Here is a 24,355-nt window from a genome sequence, read left to right on the forward strand (position 1 = left end):
CAGCCAAAGACGCATGCAGAGGACAAGACATAAGGCACTGAAATACTGAGATTTCACTTTCATCCTTCCATCAATTTCATAAAAATCTAACCTGAATTCCTGTTCGGCATGAAATAGATGTTTAGCACCACATTGTGGCACCTGTTGGAGATAAGGAGACAAATAGCTCCTCCTGTAGAAGGGAGAGTTAAGGTTCAGACCTCAAAACAAGGTGCCAAACATCGCTGAATAAATGGTGTACCGACAATGGTTGGGACATGTAAGTTAGAAAAGGTTATAGCATCCACTCAGCTCAGCAGCTATACCCTCCAGGCAGGATACTGACACTGATGTTCTGTATACTACACTGGCAGAGATATATAAGAAGTATTGGGAGAGTCCTGCTGGACTACTGAAGGTGTACAGGGATGGAAAAATTTTAGCCCACCCCTTTCTGTTCCACCTCTTGTATTTATTCTGGCATTACAGTCTTCCTTCTTTTTCCATTACTATATACATTCTTAGGTTTTACTCTGCAGATGATCTCATCTGAATTACATCCAAGGACACTTTCATGCCATTATTTTCAGCTAGTATTTTTAACTGCTATTTCCCTTTGTATTATTTCTCTGTTCTCTTTGGGGTTCATGGCTCTTTCCAGTTTATTATACAGGTATTTAATTAATTTAATGGATTTTCTTAAGTTTCTCTGAAGCACTGTTGAGTATTTTTCTCCATCACCCAAAGTTCAAGTCAAACTTACACTTTGAGCAAACCCAGAGTTCTCTCTTAGGTTTAGTACACTGCCTTACCACTACCATAAGCCAGTGATCCTTTAAATGATTTTCACTTGCAACCATTAGTATAGAATTTTTTTCATCAAAGGCTTAATTTAAGACACAGATGAAAAGACCAAGATGATGAGATACTGAGTAAACTGAAAAGTAATCACAAATTGAAGTTGCTCAGTATTATACAAAAGGTCAAGTGAAAAGCAATTAACTTTAGTCCAAGTAAAACAATTTGCAGAAGTAGTTTTAGTTGCTGAAATAAGGAGGTGAGAATAAGTAAAATGCTTTAAGCATCTCAGTGCCAGAACTTTTCCAAATTTTCCAATAACTAACTGACTTTTTTGTTTTATTTCCCAGGTCCATAGACTGATTTACTGAAAGACTGCTAGTATCAGAACTCTGAATGCAATACACCATAAATATGAGCTCAGCACACTCTTCATTCAATGAAAAGTTAATTAGAATTTTACTGTGGAAAGCCAAATATGGGAAAAGACCAGAAAGCCTCATGTCAATATGAATGGTTAGCTACTTATACAGTTAGTTGCTATTTCATGAAAAAAGGAGAAAAGTTCTGTAAGTGATTTAGTAGACAGCTTTTTGCTGCTGATCAGAGAGCAGAAATATTTGGGAGGTATTTGAATTCACAGAAGGCTGTGTCTCAATGACCTGGATGAAGAAAGGTGTTTCAGAAAAAAAGAAAAAGATATGAATGCTGTGGAAGAAACAAAGAGAATGTGATTGGTATCATGGCCCGTATAGTAGTAGAAGTGCAATTTCACTTGTGAGACATGTATTACAGCACCTCAATTACATGTTACATTCAAAACGTCCATCTTGTATTTCAAAACTGAGCTCTTACTACAGTTTTTGGGTATCAAAGACAACATTTGAGAAAAAATGTTGTCTCTAAATTGTCACTATTCAGTCACTTTTTACTTCTGTAAATAAAAAAGCCCAGACGTACATGGCCACACGCCAAAACCTAAATGTTCACCTTTAACCTACTAATATGTGTTCTTTGATTAATGTCAGGAAAGGTGAACATTTAGGATTAAAACTTCCTGTGTTTTCACAATGCCACTCAAAAACAGAAAAATATGTTGTTTATTTTACCTCTGGCCAACAATACACTTCTACCAAATCCAAAACTTTATTGCTTCATGGATTAGAAATGTGAAGAATAAACACTTGCAGTTAAACATGCAACACAGCACGTTCCTTACCCTCAGATCAATGACTCTGTTGTCTAGTCTTGTATCTTGGTTTACAGTAGCTCTTCCATCCTAAACAGTTGTGCAAAAATAAGTAATTAATACATACACCTGCAAAGAAACCCCCCCAAAAAAACCCAAACTTAACAAAACTAAATCAAAGGAGAAAAAAATCCTTTGGCTCAAAGCCAAGGACTACTTCTAAATTCAGCAGAATTTCTCGATCATTCTAGAAAGAACATACTGCAAGCTGGCAGCATAGCAAAGCTTAAGGTTTAACTTCTCCCAGAGGTTACAGGCAGAATCCAGCTATGAGGATCCAGAAAACATACAACTGCAAACCCTCTGGTTTTGACCTCCTACTGCAGTTCAGCAGAAATCAAAGCTATAGAGATTTCTAACACTGTTCTGGATAACATAAAGGAAGTAAAATGCAAGCCTAACAAACCCCCCAAATCACTGCATTAAGGAAGTTGCCTGGCTTTCATGCTTTTGTTCAATTATCAAAACAATAAAAAGTATTTGAGGATGCAAAGTTTTCACCTCCTCTCCGTCCACTTCTGGCCGAACAGCATCATCCAGCTGTAAGGGCAGTCGGGGTTCAGCTAAACTGATAACATAGATCTGAAATTGAGAGAGGAACAGAAATAGCATGAGATTCAGCTCAAAAGGAGGTGTGATTTACAAAAGGATATTTCTGGCATAGACTTGAAACAGTGTTTGCATAGGCTGTTAGCTCTAAGACCGTGATTTTATTCAAATACTTGAGATACATGGGTGCATTCTCATGACAATACTGTAAGTGCTTAGTTCTTATTTTCCTTTTGAAAGATTAAAAATATCTTTTTTTTTTTTTCTTCCAGGAAGCACTGAGCTGAGCAAGTACATACTGCCTGAGGGACAACCCTATTGGCATGAATACCAGGTTTGAAACTACTAGATTTCACAGTTTTAGGTTCTGATTTCAGCAAGATCATCCTGTTCTTGTTGTTGTCATCACTGTATTATTTTACTTATAATCTGTTTTTATCTGAAAGAGCCATTTCAGATTGAAAATTTATGAGATGCCTAAAATACAAACAGAGAATATAAAACACCTTGCCTTGCCTTACAGTCTAGTCATAAGTGCAGTCAATTTTATATTCTTCCAGAAAAATCAAGCATACGATAATCTGCACATATATTAAAACACAGTTCTTCAAAATCTGCAGATTTTCTCCAACACGGTTAGCTAAAATTTACCTTACTGCTATAAATATAATAGCCATTGTATTCTACTGTTGCAGTGACTGTGTTTCAGCTGTATTGTAGGCATACATCTTGGTTGAAAGCCTTTAGAAGGAAAGGATATTGCTTAGAGGTTTAAATATGCTTTCTATTTAAACAAATTATAAAGTTGCACTTCCTCCAGCCCTACCACACAAGCTACAAGAATTTTAGATTTCAAGAGCTTCCATACTGCTAAACCAGTGCTTTACTTTGCTGAGAGTTACATATTCCATTCCATTGTATTAAGGGTAAGATTGTAACTTTCTGATAAAGAAGAAACTTCTGACTTGCACTTAAAAAGAAGCAGACTTTTTATAACAGTATCTGCTTCAGTTAAGAATCAAAAACTATAATTAGAAGCATTCCTAGACAAATTATTCTAGTGAGATACTGTATTTTACTTGGTACTGTAATTCAAATGGCAGATAAAAATAGGAAATTCTAAAAATCACATCTCTTAAAGACAGAAATGTTTCCTGTTTACATATGATACACTGAAATTTGTTGTTTAAAGCAGCTTATTTCTCTATATGTTCTTTGCTTACTGACAAAGTTTATATATGAAGAGACAACCTAGATATATAATCTCTCAAACAAATAACCAGTGCTCCATTTTCTCAAAAATTTACCCTTTGAACATGAAGCTCAACATCTTGCTGAGTACAACCTCCAATTTTCTGATGTGCTTTCCTCACAACACCTTCTACATCCACAATGCTCTCTTTGTTGATGCTGTCAATAAAGATAGAATAGAAGGCTTACTAAATTTCATGGCATACTGCACCAGACAGTACTGACCATTACGATGTTCATGTACTGTATGGACTGCTGGAACAAAAAAGCAGAGGTAAGGATTTCAGTAAGTTACTTATTATATATACATACATAATAACTGAGTATTGAAGGACTTTGCTAAAATATTCCCAGCCACAATAAATTCAAACTGGGATGGAAGATTTGGGAGGGAAAGAATTATGATTAAGCTTAGTGCTCGCTCATTCTTTGTGTGTGTATACATAAACTGACAAGTTGCCTAGTTCTTTTTCTAGGCCACATTACACTCTTGTATGTGTCAGCTGATGCAATTATCTGAAAGATGTGTCTCAACCAGCAGAACAACAAACTGAAAGGAAGTCCTAGATCTGGAGGGGAAAATCAAAACTAACTGAGCTTGTTTAAACTACATGACTTGTTACTGAAAGATGCAAGATGCTTGTAAGTCATTTCTCTACAACAGGGGACTTCTTAATTGCTCTCCACAAACACTCATTAATAGGACATCAAAACACCATATAACATCTTGAAAGTCTTCCAAAAATATGATATAAAATGTGTTATATAAGAAAATAATAACAGCCTCAAGAGTCATAGGTGAGGAAATAATTTGTATGAGCAGTTTTTATTTAGGTATTCAACGTGCTGGACTTCAAACCAGTCATTTTCTACAGATAATCTCACCTCCACTGGAAATATATTTTCACTCTGTCTCTTTGATAGCCTACTTACAAAAGGCCAAATATCAGAAAATATTTCTTTCCTTTTAGTGACAAATAACTACTACAATTAACTTTATCTTTCACTTCTCAGGCCTTCTTGAGAAGACTGCAAAACACTGTATGTACTAACCTCATAAGCCCTTAGAAAGCAGGAAAGTAGCAGGCCCATAATTTAACTGCATATAGTAAGAGGTGAGCAAGGATGTCATCGGACAAGCTGGCCACTACTGAGCTTGGTAAAGCAAAAAGCAATTAACAATCCTCAAGTTTACAAGGCTGGGGTTTTTTTTAGTAAGACCCCTCTCTGTGTCCCAAAAAACCCAACCCACAAAACCCATACAGCTAAGCTGGAGGGTGGCAAGATAAATATTTATATGTACAGGAGATGTTGCTAAGGGGCAGTAACCCCCAGTTAAAGGAGGCAAGGGCAAAGTACAAGCCTCTGCTGATGGTAAATACAGTTCTATTCGCTTGCATCTGCAACAGTTTATTTAGCACTGCTTGGAGTAAGGCAGTCTAAGAGCTGTAAACAAATTCTAGGTATTCTGGCCCTAAAGCCTTTTTGTAGAGCTACAGTAAAACCACATGAGAAACTTAAGTGGATTGAGAAGTTCCTCTTTAGAAATATCTATGTTTGGAATTAGTCATTCTCTCACATTTTTAAAGCAGGATTCATCCGCTAAACAATTAAGTTTATCTTCTTAGTTGATGAGGGACACTTAGCTTTCTTTGATAAAGCCTGAGTGGTGTTACCCAGAAGCAGCTGAGATACAAATCACCAAGTGCTGCCAACTATGACTGCTTGCTTGTCCTGCTTTCTGCTATTCCTGAAGCATCCATATCAGCCCTAAGAAAAGCTAGACAGATTTTTTGGTCTAACCTGGAATACACTTTAAGTTATCCAACAGAATTTTTGAATAAAAATGATGAAAGTTTTGAAAACTCTGACGATATTAAAGTAACAGTGGAAAACTCAAGCATCAAAATTCTCAAAACACTGCTCCAACTAAACTACAATTAACTAAAAAAAAAACCCCAAATTCGAGTATTTTAGTTGATTACAATATTTCTTTGATGGCAGTACTTTCAGGTGATAGAACTCATTGGCAGCTCCTCTAATATTTATACAGACCATGGTGCTTCATTGCCTGACTTGCTTAACCACTAGGTAATTCCACATACTGCATAAAATCTGTAAATAGTATGTTTTTGTGGTACATGTACACTTTAAAAGAGCTACAGTTGCTCAAATCAGTATAATGAACAAATGACTAAATTTATACAAAGCAGAGGTTGACAGTAGGCTTTAAATCAGAATTCATTTAGTTAAGGGTGAGCCTCCATTCATCTTCATTATTTAAGGAGAGGCAACAAATTCAGGAAAGACAAGGAGAAATGACACTAAGTACTTAGAAGTACACTCTCTTACAAATGGATCCTGTTTAAAACTCCTTAAAAAGACTGAGGCAGCAATACAATGCTTTGAATGCAAGAGAACATGCTAATAAGAAAGGCACAGGGAATATATCATGCTAAAATAGTATTAGGCATAACTATAAATTCCCTTTGCTTTTCAAGTGAATGTTTAAAAGAATAAAAGTTTTACTCTTGTGCTACCTTATTTTTCCCTAAACAGTTCTCCTCTATTTTTCCCTGCTTCCTTTTTCATGTCAACATTTTGGCAAATGCCCAGAAAACACCACTAACGACATGAATAGCAGTGTCTTCATTGCAAATATAAGTTTCTAATCTGATGAATAAAAACCTTCACTAATGATTGCAAATAAAAATTTGAAGTAAATTCTCTGCAGTGACAAAGAAAATAATAATTAAATGTAAATGTGTTGTTTGATGGATTCATAATAACGTTACTGATCCCATGTTTGAGAACTGGTGTTAGTGAAGTCATTATAGAGCTTTGATCAGAACCTGTATGGAATTCAAGACATGCAAAATGGAATCAATTTAAAAATACAGGAAGAAACTGACTTCTGCACCATTGTAACTGTAATACTGCCATGCAAACTTGCATAACAGAACTTTAAAACTTTGCACTTGCGATTAACTGTGCTTTTCCTCACTCTCTTTCTAAACAGGAGTTGCAATTAAAAATTATATGTTTCTTGGTCTGGAACATATTTTAAAACATCCCTTAGTCATTAAATCTGCCATAATTTTAAGATGTATTTCAACTGAGTTCCTACTTATATAGATCCCTGTATCTAGATATGCATGTAATTGCCTGGGCACAAAAAAGCACTACCAAGTTTTCTACTGCATATGACCATCTTTGTATTTACAAGCATTCATCATTACTCTAAACTTTCATTTCATAATTAGAAAATATGCTTTTGCTCATTCAGACTACATACCTAATCTGGTATGGAAGGAAAAACTCGTACTTTGAGTTTCCTTTGAACTCTGCTCAGCAAGATCTAGTGCTGGAAATATCCAAAGTCCCTAACAGTGCATCAAATGTAAACTACAAAAACCTAGAAGTTGATGCTTTGATCCCAACAGGTTAATTCCAAGAACGTTACTGAAATGGTAATTTCAGTTCAAGTTACATAAGAAACAAGATGTTTTTAATTAAATGATGGTAACTATAGCAAAGTGTTCTCTGCAGCAGCAGCACTAAGTCATCTCGGTGATTTTTTAATAAAATTCCCCTGGGTAACAAAAAACCCCCAAACAAACTAAAAAAAGTGAACAAGTAGCAGAAAAACATGACAAAGATATCACCGTCTCCATTAAAGACAACAATATTTCTATCTGTAATTAGTATTACAAAGGACTAGAAACTAAGTTAGGATGTACGATCCATTAAGACAGATGACATCTTTATATTGTTTAATCCTTAAAGAAGCTATTTTAGTAACAGATTCATAAAGTCCAATGCTAAAAAATTCCTCTGTATGGCAAACTGCTCCTTTATATGTAATGTTCCTATATAATTACTAAAATGTCCACTAGATGCCTTATGTCCCTCTTAATTATCTGTATGTCTATTAGCCAAGACTTTCTCTTTTAACCACAGGATTGCATTATTGCAGTCTGTATGACAACATCTTTCATCAACAGCTTCATGTTGCAAGCTGAACCCCATGCGGGCCTCCCTAAGTGAATCACAATCAACATTTTCTTGATCAAAAGTCTGAAGAATTAGAAGAAATGTGATTATTCACAGACTTTATTAAATAGACATTGTTTTACTTAATGGAAGTATCTATACTTTTCAGACTTTTTTTTTTTTTCTTCAACACTTTTCTGGAAGCAGACTGCACAAATTACTATATTAATACATTATTAAATCAGTATTAAATAATTGATGTAAAACTTAATAATCAATGATCCTTTATCTTGGAAGTTTAACTAGGTGAAAGCTGAAGGCCATAGAGTTTACTTGGAAAAAATGAGTTCACTTTGTAAATAGTTGAAAGTATAAACATTTTATACTGAATTCAGTAAGAGCAACTGTAATACTGTCTGCACAAATACAGTAAGTATCCATTAAGCCCTCTGAAAGGGGAATTAACTAACACTGTATATATAGCCTTATTCTCTTCATTCTAAAAATATAACTATCTGTTTCCCATAACAACATTCTAACACCTGGATGAACTTGGGTATCTTCTAGGGGAAAAAAAAATTACTATCTTATTTTAAAGATTTTTAAGTAACAAACTCCACTACACATTTTTAATAATTTTCACTGAAAAAAATTTCACTTCGTTTCCCTTCTGAATTTACCTAGCTTCACCATCTGTTGATTGCATCTTGTCATACCTTTGTCTCTGCAAAGCAAAGAACCCTCCTCCACCAGCAGAAAATCTTCCTGCATAGGTACCATCAGACTGGGGTTTAAATTACTAATTTCTCTTGGATAGAACTGAGAGTTTTTCTTTAGTCTCACAGGAAGGCAGATTTGCCTGACCATGTATCATTTCATCTTGCAGCTTCACCATCAACCTTTACCAATATGACATATAATCAGACACAATATGGACAAAACATTCCAGAAATGGTCTAATGGCTGGCATATATTACATGAATGGCATTTTATTCCTCTTTTTCAAAGAGATCTCCTAGCATAGTAGGTAAGAGAACTGCGTGGACTTAAGTCAGTTATCTATCATGCCCTCACATTTCTCTTCACTTACTTTCCTACCTATTAATCCTGAACATACACAAAATCTGAACTAATGATCACAAAGGTACAAATTCACACTGAAGAGCATCAAAGTGATTATTCTAAATGAACCCTGGTTACTCCTAGATCCCAGTTTACCATTCCAATTTCTGTGTCACCAGCAAATTTAACAGCTGCAATTTGACCTTTCTTCCAGATCACTGACATTAAACAGAAATAAAGAAAATGTTTCTGCAATATCCAGCAGTTTTCCTGGTATTACCAATTTATCAGGCTGATGAACTTATGCATATTTTCTATATTGTGAGGTATTTTTCACACAGGTTTACCCATCTCTTTTTTTTTTTTTTTTTCCTATTTTAATCTCTTTTCTGGGTTTTCATTCTCTAGCCTACTATAAAGAGTCATCAGATTACTTCTTGAGCGAGAGCATATTGTTTGGGCAGCTAAATTAGAATCTGTTAACCACCTCTCCCAACTGCTATATCATATCATGTGGCTACAGAAGCAGGGCACAGCAAAGGCTCAATGCTGATATATATTTAAAAAAAAAGAGGGAGAAAGAAAACCAAAACTGACCACACCCAATAATTTATGGAAAAAAAGCAGGTTGATAAATTACTAATTGCACCACTTGGCACCTCTGCTGGCTGAAAGAGACAATTCACTCTTATACAGCATCCCTTGCAGGACTAGCCTGTTTTTTGTGTGTGTTTGTTTGTTTTTTTCCTTATGTTGTGGGTTACATATGTTTTGGAAGTTTAACTAGAAACTGCATAGTTAACTCACGGAAATTTCTTTGTAAAACTGAGTTAAACCAGTATTAAGTATCTTTCACCAAAAAGAACTCACATTCTTATGATAATGGAGATAATTAGTATTTGAATGTTGCTAGACCACAGAAGATTATGAAAGTTCTTGGTTTCCATGTGCCAATATCTAAAGGAGGAACTGGCTTGTTTATTATTTATGAAAATTTGTACAAAAAATCCTCATGATTTAATAAGTCCTCATTAAAAATTCAAGATCCAGAATTTCATGAACTATTTTAAAGAAAGTTTTGGACCCAGTATCAAAATATGAGAAAGTAGCACATGAAAAACAAAGTTTATGTGCTGCCAGTGAAAAAGTTTAGTATAAAATTTGATTGAAACATAAGGTGTTTAAGTTAAATGTTTTCTTCAATAAATGTGTACTTTCTCATTTAGTGTGTAGGAAACAAGAGATGATGAAAAAAAGACACTGAGAAAGGCAGAGAAACAGTGTAGTTATTTTTAGACATCAAAGACCAGCCTCATCTGCTAGTAATAATGGCATCATTCCACAGCAGGTGAAAACTAACAGGAGAGTGACTGTAAAAAGACAAGGCGCGTAGTGTTGCTGTGCTTCAGGTGTTATTGGCACAGTGGCTACACGTGCACTTAGAAGTCAGGGAACAGCAGCAGCCTCTAAAGGACAAGAGGCAGCTGCAACAGTGACATCAGACGAAATTGTAGATGATGATAAAACGCTGGAAAAAGCAAGAGCATGGAAGGATATTGGTTTGATGGTGGGAAGGAATCATGAGAAGATGATTGCACTAATCGTGTTTAAAAACAAAAGCAACCCCCCCCAAAAGAAAACCCAGAAGGCTGTAGCAGAGAAAGTTCTATCGTTCAAAGAATATGATGTTAAGCATGTAAGCATTTCAGAAGTACAAATAATGAGTAAAACATGCATGCTATAGAGAGGCTAAGTTATCAGGATTTATCTAGTAAATGCTATTGCAAAAAGGAGCAGAATGAAAAGTCAAAACACAGTGCAAACATAATGAGTCTGGCTACTCAGAGGAAATCAAGTCTGTCACATCAAGAAAAGTGAGGAGATGACAGGGAGTTGGAAAGAAGCTAAGGATGATGTTCCATCTGATTTAACAGTTCACTGCTGCCAGAAGAGAAAGCAGCTTTGCCCTCTACTCCTTACAGATACCCTTTACCACCTTTTACCACTCCTTGTTAGCTCTGGACCTCCATGACCTAGTTTAAATCACTAACCTGATAGAAAACTAACCAAGTAAAAAAAGATTAGCGATAAAAAAAGTCACGGAAGGCTTACAAGTGGCAGAGTCAGCACACAAAGAAAAGGACCAACTTCCCTCTCATGAGCTCCTCACCACTTGAGCTCTGCTGCTCACAAAATGTAAGAAATTCAGTTGTGGAGGAAAGAACCACAAAGAAAACTGAAAAAGAGAGATGTTGGAGGGAACTGGAGAATAGGAAAGTGAGCATCACAACTGTAAGAGTTGTTTCACTGTTTTGTAGAGCAAGTTTATTAATAGAGTACAGGCAGACTATTGGTAGATTAGACGGAGATGAATTGGGGAATGAGTAGATTATACACTTAATTCTTTTCAAAGATTCTAAGTGCTAGAGAGAACAAACTATTTCATGAAGAAACAGAACACTTCACTTTGGCTCATAAACACCTGTAAACAGCATGCTTCACACTGGCACTGCCAACACTAAGCACCGCCAAACAACAAACACTGCTGGTTCTGTTTTCCCATTGCCTTGAACCTCATCAGCAGAAGCATTATCCTAACCTTCTTAACTTGGCTTCTGGAAGTCTATATTATAATGAATCCCTCCTCTCCCTGACATATTGAAAGTTGAAGGCTGTAGCTGCAAAAGCTAATTAGTGGGGGCTCCCTTCCCAGGCATGAGAGTAGTGCCAAGAACTACACAGAAGCAACTGAAGTGCCACATGTTAAACATATTATTGCACCGAATTGATTCACATTTCTATTGTGAACAAGTAGGTATACATTATTAAAAGCTCTACTATAAAAACACCTTTGTCATGCAAGCATATTTAGTACTGGACAATCTGAAAGCACAATCTTGAGGCAAGTAGCAGGAGAAGGTAATTTTTTAAGAATAAACCAAACCAAATAACAGAATGTAAATTGCTGCAACAAACACTTGTTTAATTGGGAAGTCTAACTATTATCTGCCCCCCACCCCCCAATATTTTAAAATGTAACTTAAAACCCACATTAAACATTCTACTGCCAAAAATAAGGTGCACAGAAGCTACTCTTAATTTCTTCAACTCAGTAAGCCACTTAGAATATGGAACTTCTTCACATCAGTTCTAGCTATAAAATGTATTACTACACTACACATCTTGTAGAAGAAAAACCCTGAACATGTGCAGACACACACAAACACCACACACAAAATGAAGTGTCCCACTAAGCTCAGCTTGCCAGACTTTTTGTTAGCCAGCTTGAAAGTAAATGTAGGTTGTCTATGGCGAGAGAATGCTGCTTCAGCAGTTCAGAATGAATTTCAAGCCTGTTCTCTATTTTATCTTTTGTCAGTGTAATGTATTCAAAGCAATAGTGAGCTGACAATTTAAATAACTACATTTTAAAACAAACGAAGCATTGATGTTAATGTGTGAAAATGGTCCCAACCCCTGGGAGTCCTGGTTCCCACCATTGTTTACTCTGACAACAGGATATAATTGCTTACTTACTTGGCAGCAAACTTTACCATCTGCTTGCTTGCATGCTGTCCCACAGCCACAAGAGCCTGGATATTAAACTGCTGCTGACGCAGGACTAAGAAACACTGCTTTCCTGAATACAAAGAAAAACAATGCAGGTGTATTAAGGACAAGTTACTTGAGGTCTCTGTGAATGAGAAGAAAAATGCTTTACTACTTTAATATTAAGCTGAACTTTTAAGGGGGGTGTGTATCTCTCTCCCTTGCCGCTTCCCCTCTGCCCCCCGCCAACAGCTACATCAAATTAGTCAGCTCTGGATGTACACACACCCCCCAAGCATCGAGATACATCAAATTATACTGCCTTACATCTATAAACAGGTGAATGGACATTTTCTAAAAATAACAATAGGCCTTCCAAGATAAATAATATCTAGACAAAACAAAAACTAGAAATCACAACTTTTTAAATATCTATTGTTCCACAACTGCAAGAAGTAAATCATACTCTTCCTTGCTCACAACTACTTCAAGTCTACATTATTTTAAAAGAAGTTTTTTCTCATCTTCTCAAATCAAAGCTGTAGAGTTCTTTTTACAAAGCTGCTCTGAGAGAAGTAGGCTTGATTTTGCACCACAGGGACTAAACCAACAATGTTCGTTCTATAACACACCACACATTCAGAATGAAGGGAAACAAAAGGAGTATTGATTCTGGTGAATGACAAGAACCTAAAAGACCCAAGTAAAAATTCCTGTAAGAGCAATTTATTCATGAACAGCTTTGGGAAAAATAAGTTAATAGAAATTAATAATAATTTACAAAGAACATAATGCACTTTGTTGACTGTAAAAATAGGTATTTCCAAGTCAACAAAGCTCTTTCTAATCTGTTTAGCTGACAGTTACAATCATTTCATATTTTTCCTCACATCTCTAATACTCATTTACTCCTTAACTCAGATTTAAGGAAATAGGGTGATTCTCAGTGATTCTTCCTCAGAGAAAGAAATTAACAACAAACACTTCATTGTTGTACTGGTATCTAATAAAATGCATCAATATAATTTTAATTTCAAGTTCCAAGTCATAACATTATAACATTTCCATTAAAATGGTGAGAACAGGAAGCCAGAAGCTTCATCATAGATAGCTATTTCCAAGTTACTGTTGTCTTAGACTACAAAACATTAAAATCAGTATATATCTAACTTGAACACTGATACTAAAAAGCCAGTTGCAATTTTCATTTGTAATTATGTAGATTACCATTCCTGACACATAGCTGCAGATAATTTAAACAGTATCAGAAGATAACTGCAGAACATTTGACACACAATCTGATGGAAATAAAAGCAAACATAAAACTACTACAAATATCATTAAAAATTAACATCACAATTATTGGAAATAACTAACCTTGTCCTATGATTGTAATTTCAGACACGCAACAAAATTAATTCCATATTTTCAGAAAACAGAGTACAACTGTTTCTGTGTTCCAGAGGCTGCGATATCTATGTAAGGAAGCTAATATGGTATGGATGGATGTATTTCTTTCAGGCAAACATTAAGCCACAGATTTAAATTAGGAAAGTACAAGCTTCAGAAATTAAACAAGAGATTTCAGTGGTATACATGCCTGTGTTTCAGATCCAGCAAGTCAACAAATGAAGTACAATTTTTCCACAGGACACAATATGCTAAGTTTCTTTGGAAAGCTAGGCATACCTCACATCTCTGACATCTCAAAATTTCTTACTAACAATGTGGTTTGATACAGTATTTCCTAGAAAACAGTATTTGTCTCCATGATATCAGTCACAAATAATTTAACAAATATGATCAATGTTTCAGCAATGATGTATTAGGTGTTCAAACAAAAAACACATAGCTGAAGACATCTATAATGTCACACAACTAGTAAATATTTAAGAAGATAGTGAAATAAATGGAGGGAGCTGCTATCATACTAATCGGAAGCAAAAGTTTGGCAGTTATACTTAATCCCAAACACTAGAAGCCTGATCAGTATCTGCATTATAAAAGGACTCAAATCTTTTTGTCATGAGTAACAGTAGCTGTTTTCATGAAGAAAGAGGATGTTTTGTAGAATATAACCATTTCTAATCAAACAGAAGATAACTGATCAAACAAACCTCACTGATAGGAACAGTTAAAATATCACAGTTACAAAGATTGTAGGAGGAAACAGAACTTTTCCCAAAAGAGCCAAATGCGTGCAAAATAAAGCATCAAAAAGAGAAGTCATAATCAAATGTAGTTCATGATTAGATGCCTTTCCAGATCAAGAGACGGAAAAAAGGAAGCATCAGAGTGAGAAAAAAATTGGGATTAATGGGATGTTCTCTATGTGTTTCAAAATATTTACATGGTATATAAATAAAAAGTGTAAAAATCAACTTTACTCACATTCAATGGTAAACTACTCTAAGTTTCTCTAAACAAACCAACACTGTGTCCCACAAGAATGCCTAAAAAGATGAAGTTTCAAGAGAAATTTGGTTGAAAAGGGCTGATTCAAGTCTAAGGAAAGGAACTTTTAGTCACTGAACAAATAAGAGAAGACACTACACACAGAATCCCATCAAAAGTAAGCATGTAAAATCAAACAGGAATCCATTTCCTTTCTTGCATGTAAGCACCAAATGACACAAGACCTTATGAGAGAAAAGGATGTAAGGAAGAAATCTGTATAAAGAGTAGAAAATGTTTGGCAATATAAATTAAAACATTGCTAGTTACAGACATCTTGCCAGTAAAGAGAAAACGTCATATGGTTTATTATAAAATTTGGTCCAGTATTTTAATTGGTTTTGGTGGTACTCTTCAGATACACTATTTTGATGTTTTATAAACCTTCTCATTCATAAGCCAAAACCAAGTTGAGGTCTAACGTACTGTGAAAGTCCCAGCTGCCTGGCAGGACCCAGACTGATTTCCCAACTGCTTTGCAATGATAAACGTGATCATTAGTTTAGGCTAGTTTTAAAATAAGGCCAGAAATAACATTTATCCAATCTACGATAAAAACCACAGGGCCCCAAGCACTTTAATTTTAGTACAACCCACAGGAATTCCCAACACCCCATTCTTTACACATCCTTCAGTTAATTTCCATCAGACTTCATGAGTGGCTTGCTATACAAGACAGCTGGATTCTGCAGTTGTTTCACATTCATTTTTTTTGGTTTATTGGTCAGAACTAGACAGGGTTAAATAAAGGATATGTTGGTTATTTAGAAGTCAAATTCGAGCTTCTGAGAAAAACTAAAGCTATTTTTGTGTAAGATTTTCCTGTTTCCTGCAAGACTTTCCTTTCCATAATGGTAGGAATTGCACCACGATGTGTGTGGGAAAGGCTAATATTACTTTTTACTCTTAAACATTTGCTTTTCTTGTAAGATTCTTTACCCCAAAGCTTAAGTAAACAAGCATATGGCATTCCCTAGCAGCATTCCCTGAATGTCAGAGTTGTACTGTGTTGTCAGACCAAGAGGGAACAAGAAGCACAATCAATAAATTGAGAATATTTCATGCCCATAATCAACTCCTTTTGCTTTCATTCTTCAGGCTCTGTTAAAGAGTTTTGAAAATAAGCACTGTTATTTCATTAAAAACAATAGTCTTTCCTGAGGTTAAAGGTGAAGGATGAGAAACAACTTCTTGTAAGTTAATACTGTCAAGTTACATATTTGTTACTCTGATTGGAGTAAGTGCATATATCATGCAAGACATATATAAATGCAATACAGAGACAGTAATAAACAACCTTTATGTTGTTTTAAAGATCTGCATAGACACCTGTCTTTAATATACAAAATTCTTTTAATAGTCTGAACTCTTCCTGCAACTGCCAAAGGAAAAGCTGTAAGGATACTCTTATTTGTATACTGATAGTAACATTTAAATTGGATAGTGTCTCCTGTCAACAACTTCAAGTTGTAATGACCAAGGCTTTCACAGCTTTTGGGGTTGACAGCTTCTATACATAGCAAAGAGAGACTTCCACGTAAAGACCACACTACAGAACTGTCGACGAAATCATGGAGGACTCCCTAAATGTAAAGATTCTAATACAAATTAAATTGTGCATTATATGTGTATATTTACATGCAGATCCTTATTTTAACTGCAGTACAGACACGCATTAAGAGGGACATTTTTTAAGAAAATGAAGCCTTAAAAAGATAAATTAATCTAGTATCAATGACAATATTCCGTACTAGATTCTCAACCCTATTGTGCATTATTCCCAGCATAATTTCTTTATGCTCTTTTCTTACAACTCTTGGGAAGACAAGGTATTTATATCTCACTACAGAGCTGCCAAACATAACTGAAACCAGTACAACAGTTGTCAGCATCTGATGTCAACTGAAAAGGCCAAAGCCTATTTAAGTTTGCATATGGCAAACTGATCTCCAGAGAGAACTTCTGATTCCAGGGAAGAAATATGACTGTCAGACAGCCAAGTGTGACAGCCCACACTACTGAGAACCTATAAAAGGATTTTCCTGTTGTCTTGTCAAATAAAATGACGTTTCTTATTTTAAGTTCAAATTGATACAGTCAGATACTGGTAACTGAAAGTAAAAATACTGAAATTTTAATACAGATTTTTGTTTCCTGTCGAAGAAAAGGTATAGTGAAAATACTCATATGCAACAGAATAAATATGGCCTGACAAATGTTAGATTTAAAATAAAAGTAAGTTTTACAGTAGAAGCTTGTAACAGTTTTATCTCACAGCTGTTAATACCCAAAGGAGAATGACTATGATATTTTAAAATTCCTATTATTTACAACTGTCCACACATTATTTAGTATTACGATAAAACCAAAATTCACTTTTACTACAATGTAATAATAATACCTGATTTCCACTCAGCTGAAAACAAAATTTCCTTTTCCCCTCTTGGGAACAGAGAGGTAGTAAAAAGAGAAAATAACCAGTCAAAGTGAACACTGAGTAACAAAGTGGCAAAGTTTTCTTGTATGCAAGACATAACAAACAGGTCATGAAGCCAAAGTAAACATTCAGGTTATACTAACAATATGAAGAACCAAAAATAAAAACCCTGGAAGCATCTCACCTTTAGCTCTGCTTGTATGAATTCTGCCACGAACCCAAACCACTTCATCAGCCTTCTCCACTGTCAAGTCTTTTATTCGAATCAAAACCCTATCTGAATCACAGAAAAAGAAAAACAAAACAGCATTTTAAAACAGTTTTGGCTTTTGAAGCAAAACATTTTTCACTTTAAACTCCAAATACATTTTCCATCATTGCTAAATAAATCCAAAACATTACTTTTTGCACCTACGTCGTAACAGATGTACTGAAAACACACAAGATCCCATTTCCTTTCTCAGCGCATTGCATTTGATCAAGTAGCTTTAAATTGGTTCAAGCTTATTGTTTGACTTCTATAGCAGGGTCAAACTGCACTAAAACAAAAGCAAAACTTACTGTAGTTCACAGATGGCAGAATCCAGCATGGCTACACTATTTTTGATAGGGCTTCACTGTGCTGCGCAGCACTACCTGCACTTATTAGTCCCTATTTCTGCTAGCTATGGGATGTCTGCCCTGCTCCATTATGCAACATGAAATTTGGTATGATGAACACAGCAAAACAAAGGCTCAGACATGACTATTCTCTGTATCTACATAAGTAGGGTGAATATCACTGTAATTATTATGAAAAATAAAGAAACCACAAATAAATGGGCATTAGAAATCAAAAGAAGATTTATTTTGATAAAAACAATAGCATTTTGGAGCAACAAGACTATTACTCTGTAAAACCAGTAAAATCTCTTTGACAACCTGATCAAGCACTATTATCACTGTAGGAGGCAGGACCCATCAGAAAGAACCCTTTAAAGTCTATGTATCCAAGGAAGCTAAATAACAACAAGAATGCATGGTTTGGAAAGGACAAATTTGGACAGTAGAGGGAAAAATAAACCTTATCAGGGAAAATATTTTAAAATAAATCAGGACTTTAAAAATTGTATAAAACTGTTATGAACTGCCAATATGCTGGCTGCATGCCACTATTCTTTGAAATGCACTTCTTGAATTGCAATTTTCCGTAAATTTTTGGCCAAATGTATTTTTTCATGGTCTCAAACACTTATTTCTTATAGTATCTACAAATCAGTTGGAGCATATACAGAGCTTGCATAGAACTTCAACAGTTCTAACAGCTACACTTGCTCATTTATTGTTTGTATGTGGTTAAAAACGCTGCTTATTAGACAAAAAAAAAAAAAAATCTTCAAGGGAGATATTGATCCTCATGGTTCTCTTCCAACACCAGATATTCTATGATTCTATGTAACACAAGCAAATTCACTCTCTCTGCCTTTTATCACAGACTTCTCCCTTGTTTCAAAATAACATTAAATTTACTAAGACGTTTCCACTCTAGACTTTTCCCGCCACAACTCTCCCAAAGTTTGCCTACCCCAGGTTACCATCTGCTGTTCTGGACTCCTTCCCTCTGTCTCTGAATACCAGTCACAGCTTGCCCTGCAAGACTATTATTCTGCACTGGGAATTTTAGGGAGTTGAAAATGTTTATTAGCTTATGCTCAGGGTAATGTATTTTTTTCTTCACAGACAGACCTCAAAACCAGAACAGAATGGATGTGCACAGAGAAATGTGACAGGAAAATGACTCAAATATATTAATAATGTGTATGTGCACGCATGGATTGGGGAAGAGAGAAAGGGGAATAAAGATGTTATCACTTGTCAGCAACTTCCGATGTTCAAACTTTTATCAGACTAGCACTGTATAGGAAACATGCAACCAACGCAACCTGTGAGCTTTAGTATTTCTAAGAGTTTGATATTCAGACTGTTAAAATTATCTCAGTCAACTTAACTTAAAACATTTTTCAGCCACAAGCATGAAGGCAGAATGAGCTGTTACCCTTTTTATGGATCCTTAGTGTTTCAGGAACCATCTGCATTATGTAAATATTTTTTAAAGTCTTTTGGATACATAACGGTTCATGTTTCAAGGCACCTTTAACACAAAAATTTTTATATGGTATGAATTATTAAAAACTCTTTCACCTTTCATAAAAAGGTTAATAAAACAGTATCCAAAAAGAGGCATCATAAAGTAATTTTTTTCCAACAGCAGATCACAGAATCACAGGGTGGCTGAGGTTGAAAGGGACCTCTGGAGGTCATCTAGTCCTCAAGCAGGGCCACCTAGAACCAGCTGTCCAAGACAATGTTCTGGTGATTTTTTTAGTATCCCCATGGAGGCAGACTCCAAAATCTCCCTGTGTCAGTGCTTGGTCACCCTCACAGTAAAAAAATGTTTCTGCTGTTCAGAGAGAACCTCCTGTGTTTCTGTTCCTGCCCACTGCCTCCATCCCGCCAATGTGCTCTACTGAAAAGAGCTAGATGTAGCAACTGATAGGTCACTGTGTTTCCCTCCTTCAACACTTCCCAAATCTAGTCTTTTCCTCTGATTTCTAAAATGTCAGTAGCTCATGGTAATGTCTACATTTGTTACTGTAAGCAATTGTTCGTCTCTCAGTTTTTCTTGTCCAACCAACATACTGTACCTCAAATCTTTCCTCAGTACTCCTGCATATTTCACCTTGAATTCCCTTCAGTTCATTTCTATCTCTTCCATGATAAACATGAAGCTTCTTGCTATTACCTTTAAGGTCCTCCCACCATACTCTTCAGACTACCACCTACTTGTTCTTTCACAAATGTAAGCTATATTTGCATTTTCTGTCTTCTTGCCACATAAACACTTAGAGACAGCTAAATAATCCAAAGGGAAAGACGTTTTAAACTGTGCTACAGTTGCAGTGAAGACACAGGAACAAAGATTTTAAAGGAAGTTCAAACAAAACACTCCCTAAATCTGAAATTACACTTCTAGCCCCAATTCAGTATTCATGCTATCTCACCTTCATTGTTATTTTGAATCATGTTTAAGGGGAAACGATATTTTTCATTTCCTTCATGTATAGCACAATCTCTTCTTTTCAACATTCTAAATATTCTTCTCCTTCTCTCAGAACTCTACTCTTCTAAACACAGAGGGAAGAGGATAGAAACCCAAAAAGCTGTATGGGTTATATATGACAAAATCACTTTTCCACCCCCAGACGCCCATTCCCTGTCTGTCACATCAGCCTGTTTATGAAGATCATTTATCTTGCATCATGGAGTTTTGCACAGTATGACCAATATTGCCACTGTCTCTGTGAAATGCCAGCATCTTTACAATTCTGGATAAATTTGTAAAAGAGAAGATAAGTTTTATTAAAGAACCTGAAAGCAAAAAGAAGTGGAAGATGAAAGCAACTTCTAGGGAGAGGAGATTAAAGTAACGGGGCTGAAGGGAGAAAAAGGGAAAGGCAAATGGAGTTTTACTAGCAATCATAGCCTCAAGCAGGCAGGAAGGACTTAAAGACATGATGTGACAGGGAGCAAGATCATCAAGTAGCCAGGACAGCCAACATTAGCAGAAGACTGAACTGGGCCAAAAACCAAGGCACAGGCTTGTGAGATCAGAAGAGCAGGGTAGAGCACCTATGTAACAACTCTGTTAACATGTAAAGATTTTTTTCATTTGCCCGCAGGAGGAACAAGGATCTATGAGTACAGCAAGAGGACAATAAGCCTGTCCCTTGGAAAGGGAGAATAATTTGCTCTGATTACTCCAAGCTTTTTAACTTCTCACAGCCAGCCAGTGTCCTCAGGACAGTGCAGCTACTACAGCAAGCCTAAAAGCGACAGTGCTGCAGACATCTGACTGAGCTCCTACCCACTTCTGTGCTCTCTGTATTGTCTTTTGGCTCCAGTTACCAGATGGTATGTGGATCTGCACATGTCATATCACAATCCATTATTCTGACTTAGAAATGGCATGTACCCATACAGACTCCAGAAACAAAGTTAATACAGTACAGACAGATGGGAAACACTCCCATTTGCGCTTCCCCACCACCCTCTGCCCCAAGCAATAGATTCTCCAAGACATTCAATGCAAGCAGAATACTTTGGGCAAAAGCTCATACAAACTACTGATGCCGAGTGATGACTTCATCCTCCCGCGAATCCTTTGATAAGACCTCTCCCTAGCAGGCACTACTGAATCTTTAAATAAGAGGGCATTAGTCTCAAGGAAGGGACTAGGTTGACTTTGAACTTTTTTACTGTAGGCATTTTGGTTTTTATTGTTACCTAATTTTTGTGTTCTGGATAACCATCTTCGAAAGAATGGAACAGTGGGAGTGTTGTAGGTTGTATTTTAAACCCAATGGAAAACCTGCTCAATCTTGTCCATACAGTGGCTGAGACTCAAGGGGACAACAGATTTAAATACAGCACTCAACCTTTTCTATGTAATTTCCTGCAGCTTTTACCATTTTCCTTCTCAACATTTTTTTTTTCTGCACAGTATTTTTGAGTGTTTGAGTATGAGACAACTGGCAGGGTAGACTTTCTCCATGAGAGTGGGATTTGATTGAGCATCTCAATCTGCCAGCTTGGATCTCCCACACAGTTGTTTGCTATGGGGTGTGATAATAGCAGAGGAAACGCAGCTTGCAGAAACTCTAGTGAGCCAAATGCCATCACAGAAGACTGCAGGGAGAGGAGATCCACCAGGGCAATCTTTCAGCCTAGAGTTAGCAGTGAAGGTTAACCAGTCAGTCGCTAACTTGGAGAGTTGGAGAAGTTAGCTTTTTCCTAATATTATACCTTTTAGGTGGCAACTGCACACCAATTTATGGACTGTTACGTGTTACATTTAGCTATGGACGGCTGTGTTCCTGCCCCTTCCAGCAGTCATCCAGACCCCTAGACAACTTCTTTCACTTTGCTAAGCTGGCTAAACAAGTTGTTACTATTTGCATGTTGAAATGGATCAGCAGAAGACCGAGCATGAGGGAGACCACAGCAGCCAGCAGCTGGGCTGGCTTACAATATGATTTCAAGTTTACAATATGATTGCAATATGATTACAATTACAATATGATTTTAGTTCCCTTTCTTTGACAGCTAGTATGTATTTTATTCAGTAATAACTGTTAATACAGTCTCTAATGACTTTCTTGTCCTATTGCATTCTTGACATAATGTTCCCCTTCAGTTGGTTTCAACCTATGATTGCTTTTATGGCTCCTCCTCTTCCCTACATCCTGAATTTCCCTTCCTACAGGAGGTCAATCAAAACACCCATTCAGAGGAGAAAAAAATCACCTAATCACAGATGATATTCCTTTTTTACATTTCACTATGAAGAAGTTACAAGAAGCCAGTCTATTACCTTCCCTCGCTCCTGTTTCATGCACTGAATAATATGAAGATTAATATTTCTTGGGATGTTGGCCTGGGAGATTGTTGTGTAGCTGACAAGTCTTTCTGAATCCCAATTCCCCATCAGTAGAAAATGAGGATTTCCTGAATTCACAGTGGTGTGAATAATGATAAAACCCATAAATATTAATATGTAATATTAATGGATTTGGGGCTCATATGCAGGAGTAATGAAGGCTGCATAAGCAGACAGATATCCTACTCGGAGAGAGCGTTGTTGCAGCAAGCCATAGCAGAACTTACTCCAAACAAAGAAAAAAACTGACATCTCAGACTCAGTACATTATAAATAACAATAATTTAATGCAAAAAAAAGTTAAGCCTGCAGTGATGGACAGAGAGAAAACCTGACAAGCTCTGTACGGCATAGTCCAGGCAAGGGCAAAGACTGAGATTCCACAACCTCTCTGGGCCCACACTCATGATTTTTTTTTTCTTCTATCTAATCAGAATTTCCTGTGTTCTGATTTGTGCCCGTGACCACCTGTCCAATTACCACACACCTTCAAGAGTCTGGCTTTATCTTCTCTACACCCTTCCATTAAGTAACTTTAAACAGTAACAAGATCACTCCACAACTTCCTCTTTTCCAGGCTGAACAAGCTCAGCTCCCTCAGCCTCCCATCAGAGATCTTGTGCTCCAGTCCCCTGAGCAATCTGCTAGCTCTCTATTGGACTGGCTCCAAAATGTTAATGTCTTCCTTGTACTGAAGAGCCCCAAACTGGACACAGCACTCCAAATGCAGCCTCACAAGTGCCAAATGTATTCAAATAAAGGGAAAGAATGGCAGCCGGATTTGAATGAAAAAGTTTGGTTAATGATTTCTTAAACAAGCACAGAAGATGTCAAGTATATAATTTCTTTTTTTCTTCTTCCTCCCCCCCTTTTTAAAAATTTTTTTCGTGTTTTTAACTGACCTGGTTTCTCTTGGGATTGTATCATTGATGACACTCCATATCTTTCCTTAGCATAATCCTAAAATGGAGGTGAGAAACATGTATCAAAGAAGCATACACAAAAAGATGAACAAAATAATTACAGAGTTAACCGAGATACAAACCAAATAGCTATCATATTAAAGTCAGGGAATTGTGTTTCAGGCTCATAGGTACACAAGTGAGAAAAGATAATTGTGCCCTGTAAGAAAAAAAGATTCCAACAAGAGCAAACATGCATTAGGATTATTTGGTATAGAGAAGTTAGTGTGAATACCTCTATAAAAAGCCTACTCCTGAAAAAAATACTTGAGTTCTAGAGAAGTAAGTACATTTCTAAAAATTTCCTTCCTATATTCAGGCACACTAAGAAATCCAGCAGATCACATGTCATTATAACAGCCAAAGCAAGCCTGACTAACAAAATCTGTTAGTTAAGACACCATAAAATGTGGCCTTTTCATTAAAATATAACAATTCTGGTATCCCAACTAAGCCCACGCATTTCCAAATAAAAAAGCCTTGGTTTATTCATTTTATTCTATTAAATATAGGAAACAAAGTTCATTCTAAGCACTTTATTTAGGGGGTTTTTGTTTCTCTGCTTCTGATGAATTGAGGCCCACATATAATTTTAC

General features: G+C 36.2%; 1 protein-coding gene across 1 annotated transcript in view; it reads right to left on the bottom strand.

Moving 5' to 3' along the window:
• The window catches only part of DARS (aspartyl-tRNA synthetase), a 40,403-nt gene extending 16,605 nt beyond the window's left edge, over positions 1-23,798 (bottom strand). Inside the window, exons 1-6 of the mRNA XM_026852189.1 lie at positions 23,700-23,798; positions 17,506-17,598; positions 12,419-12,521; positions 3,883-3,985; positions 2,528-2,608; positions 1,997-2,056 (exon numbers count right to left, since the gene is read on the bottom strand). Coding sequence (XP_026707990.1) covers positions 1,997-2,056; positions 2,528-2,608; positions 3,883-3,985; positions 12,419-12,521; positions 17,506-17,598; positions 23,700-23,724 — 465 coding nt within the window. The 5' untranslated portion in view covers positions 23,725-23,798. The remainder of the gene's footprint in view (positions 1-1,996; positions 2,057-2,527; positions 2,609-3,882; positions 3,986-12,418; positions 12,522-17,505; positions 17,599-23,699) is intronic.
• Positions 23,799-24,355: the final 557 nt, after the last annotated feature.

The sequence above is a fragment of the Athene cunicularia genome (assembly GCF_003259725.1).
Source record: "Athene cunicularia isolate RWA chromosome 7 unlocalized genomic scaffold, athCun1 chr7_part1, whole genome shotgun sequence".
Taxonomy (NCBI): Eukaryota; Metazoa; Chordata; class Aves; order Strigiformes; family Strigidae; genus Athene; species Athene cunicularia.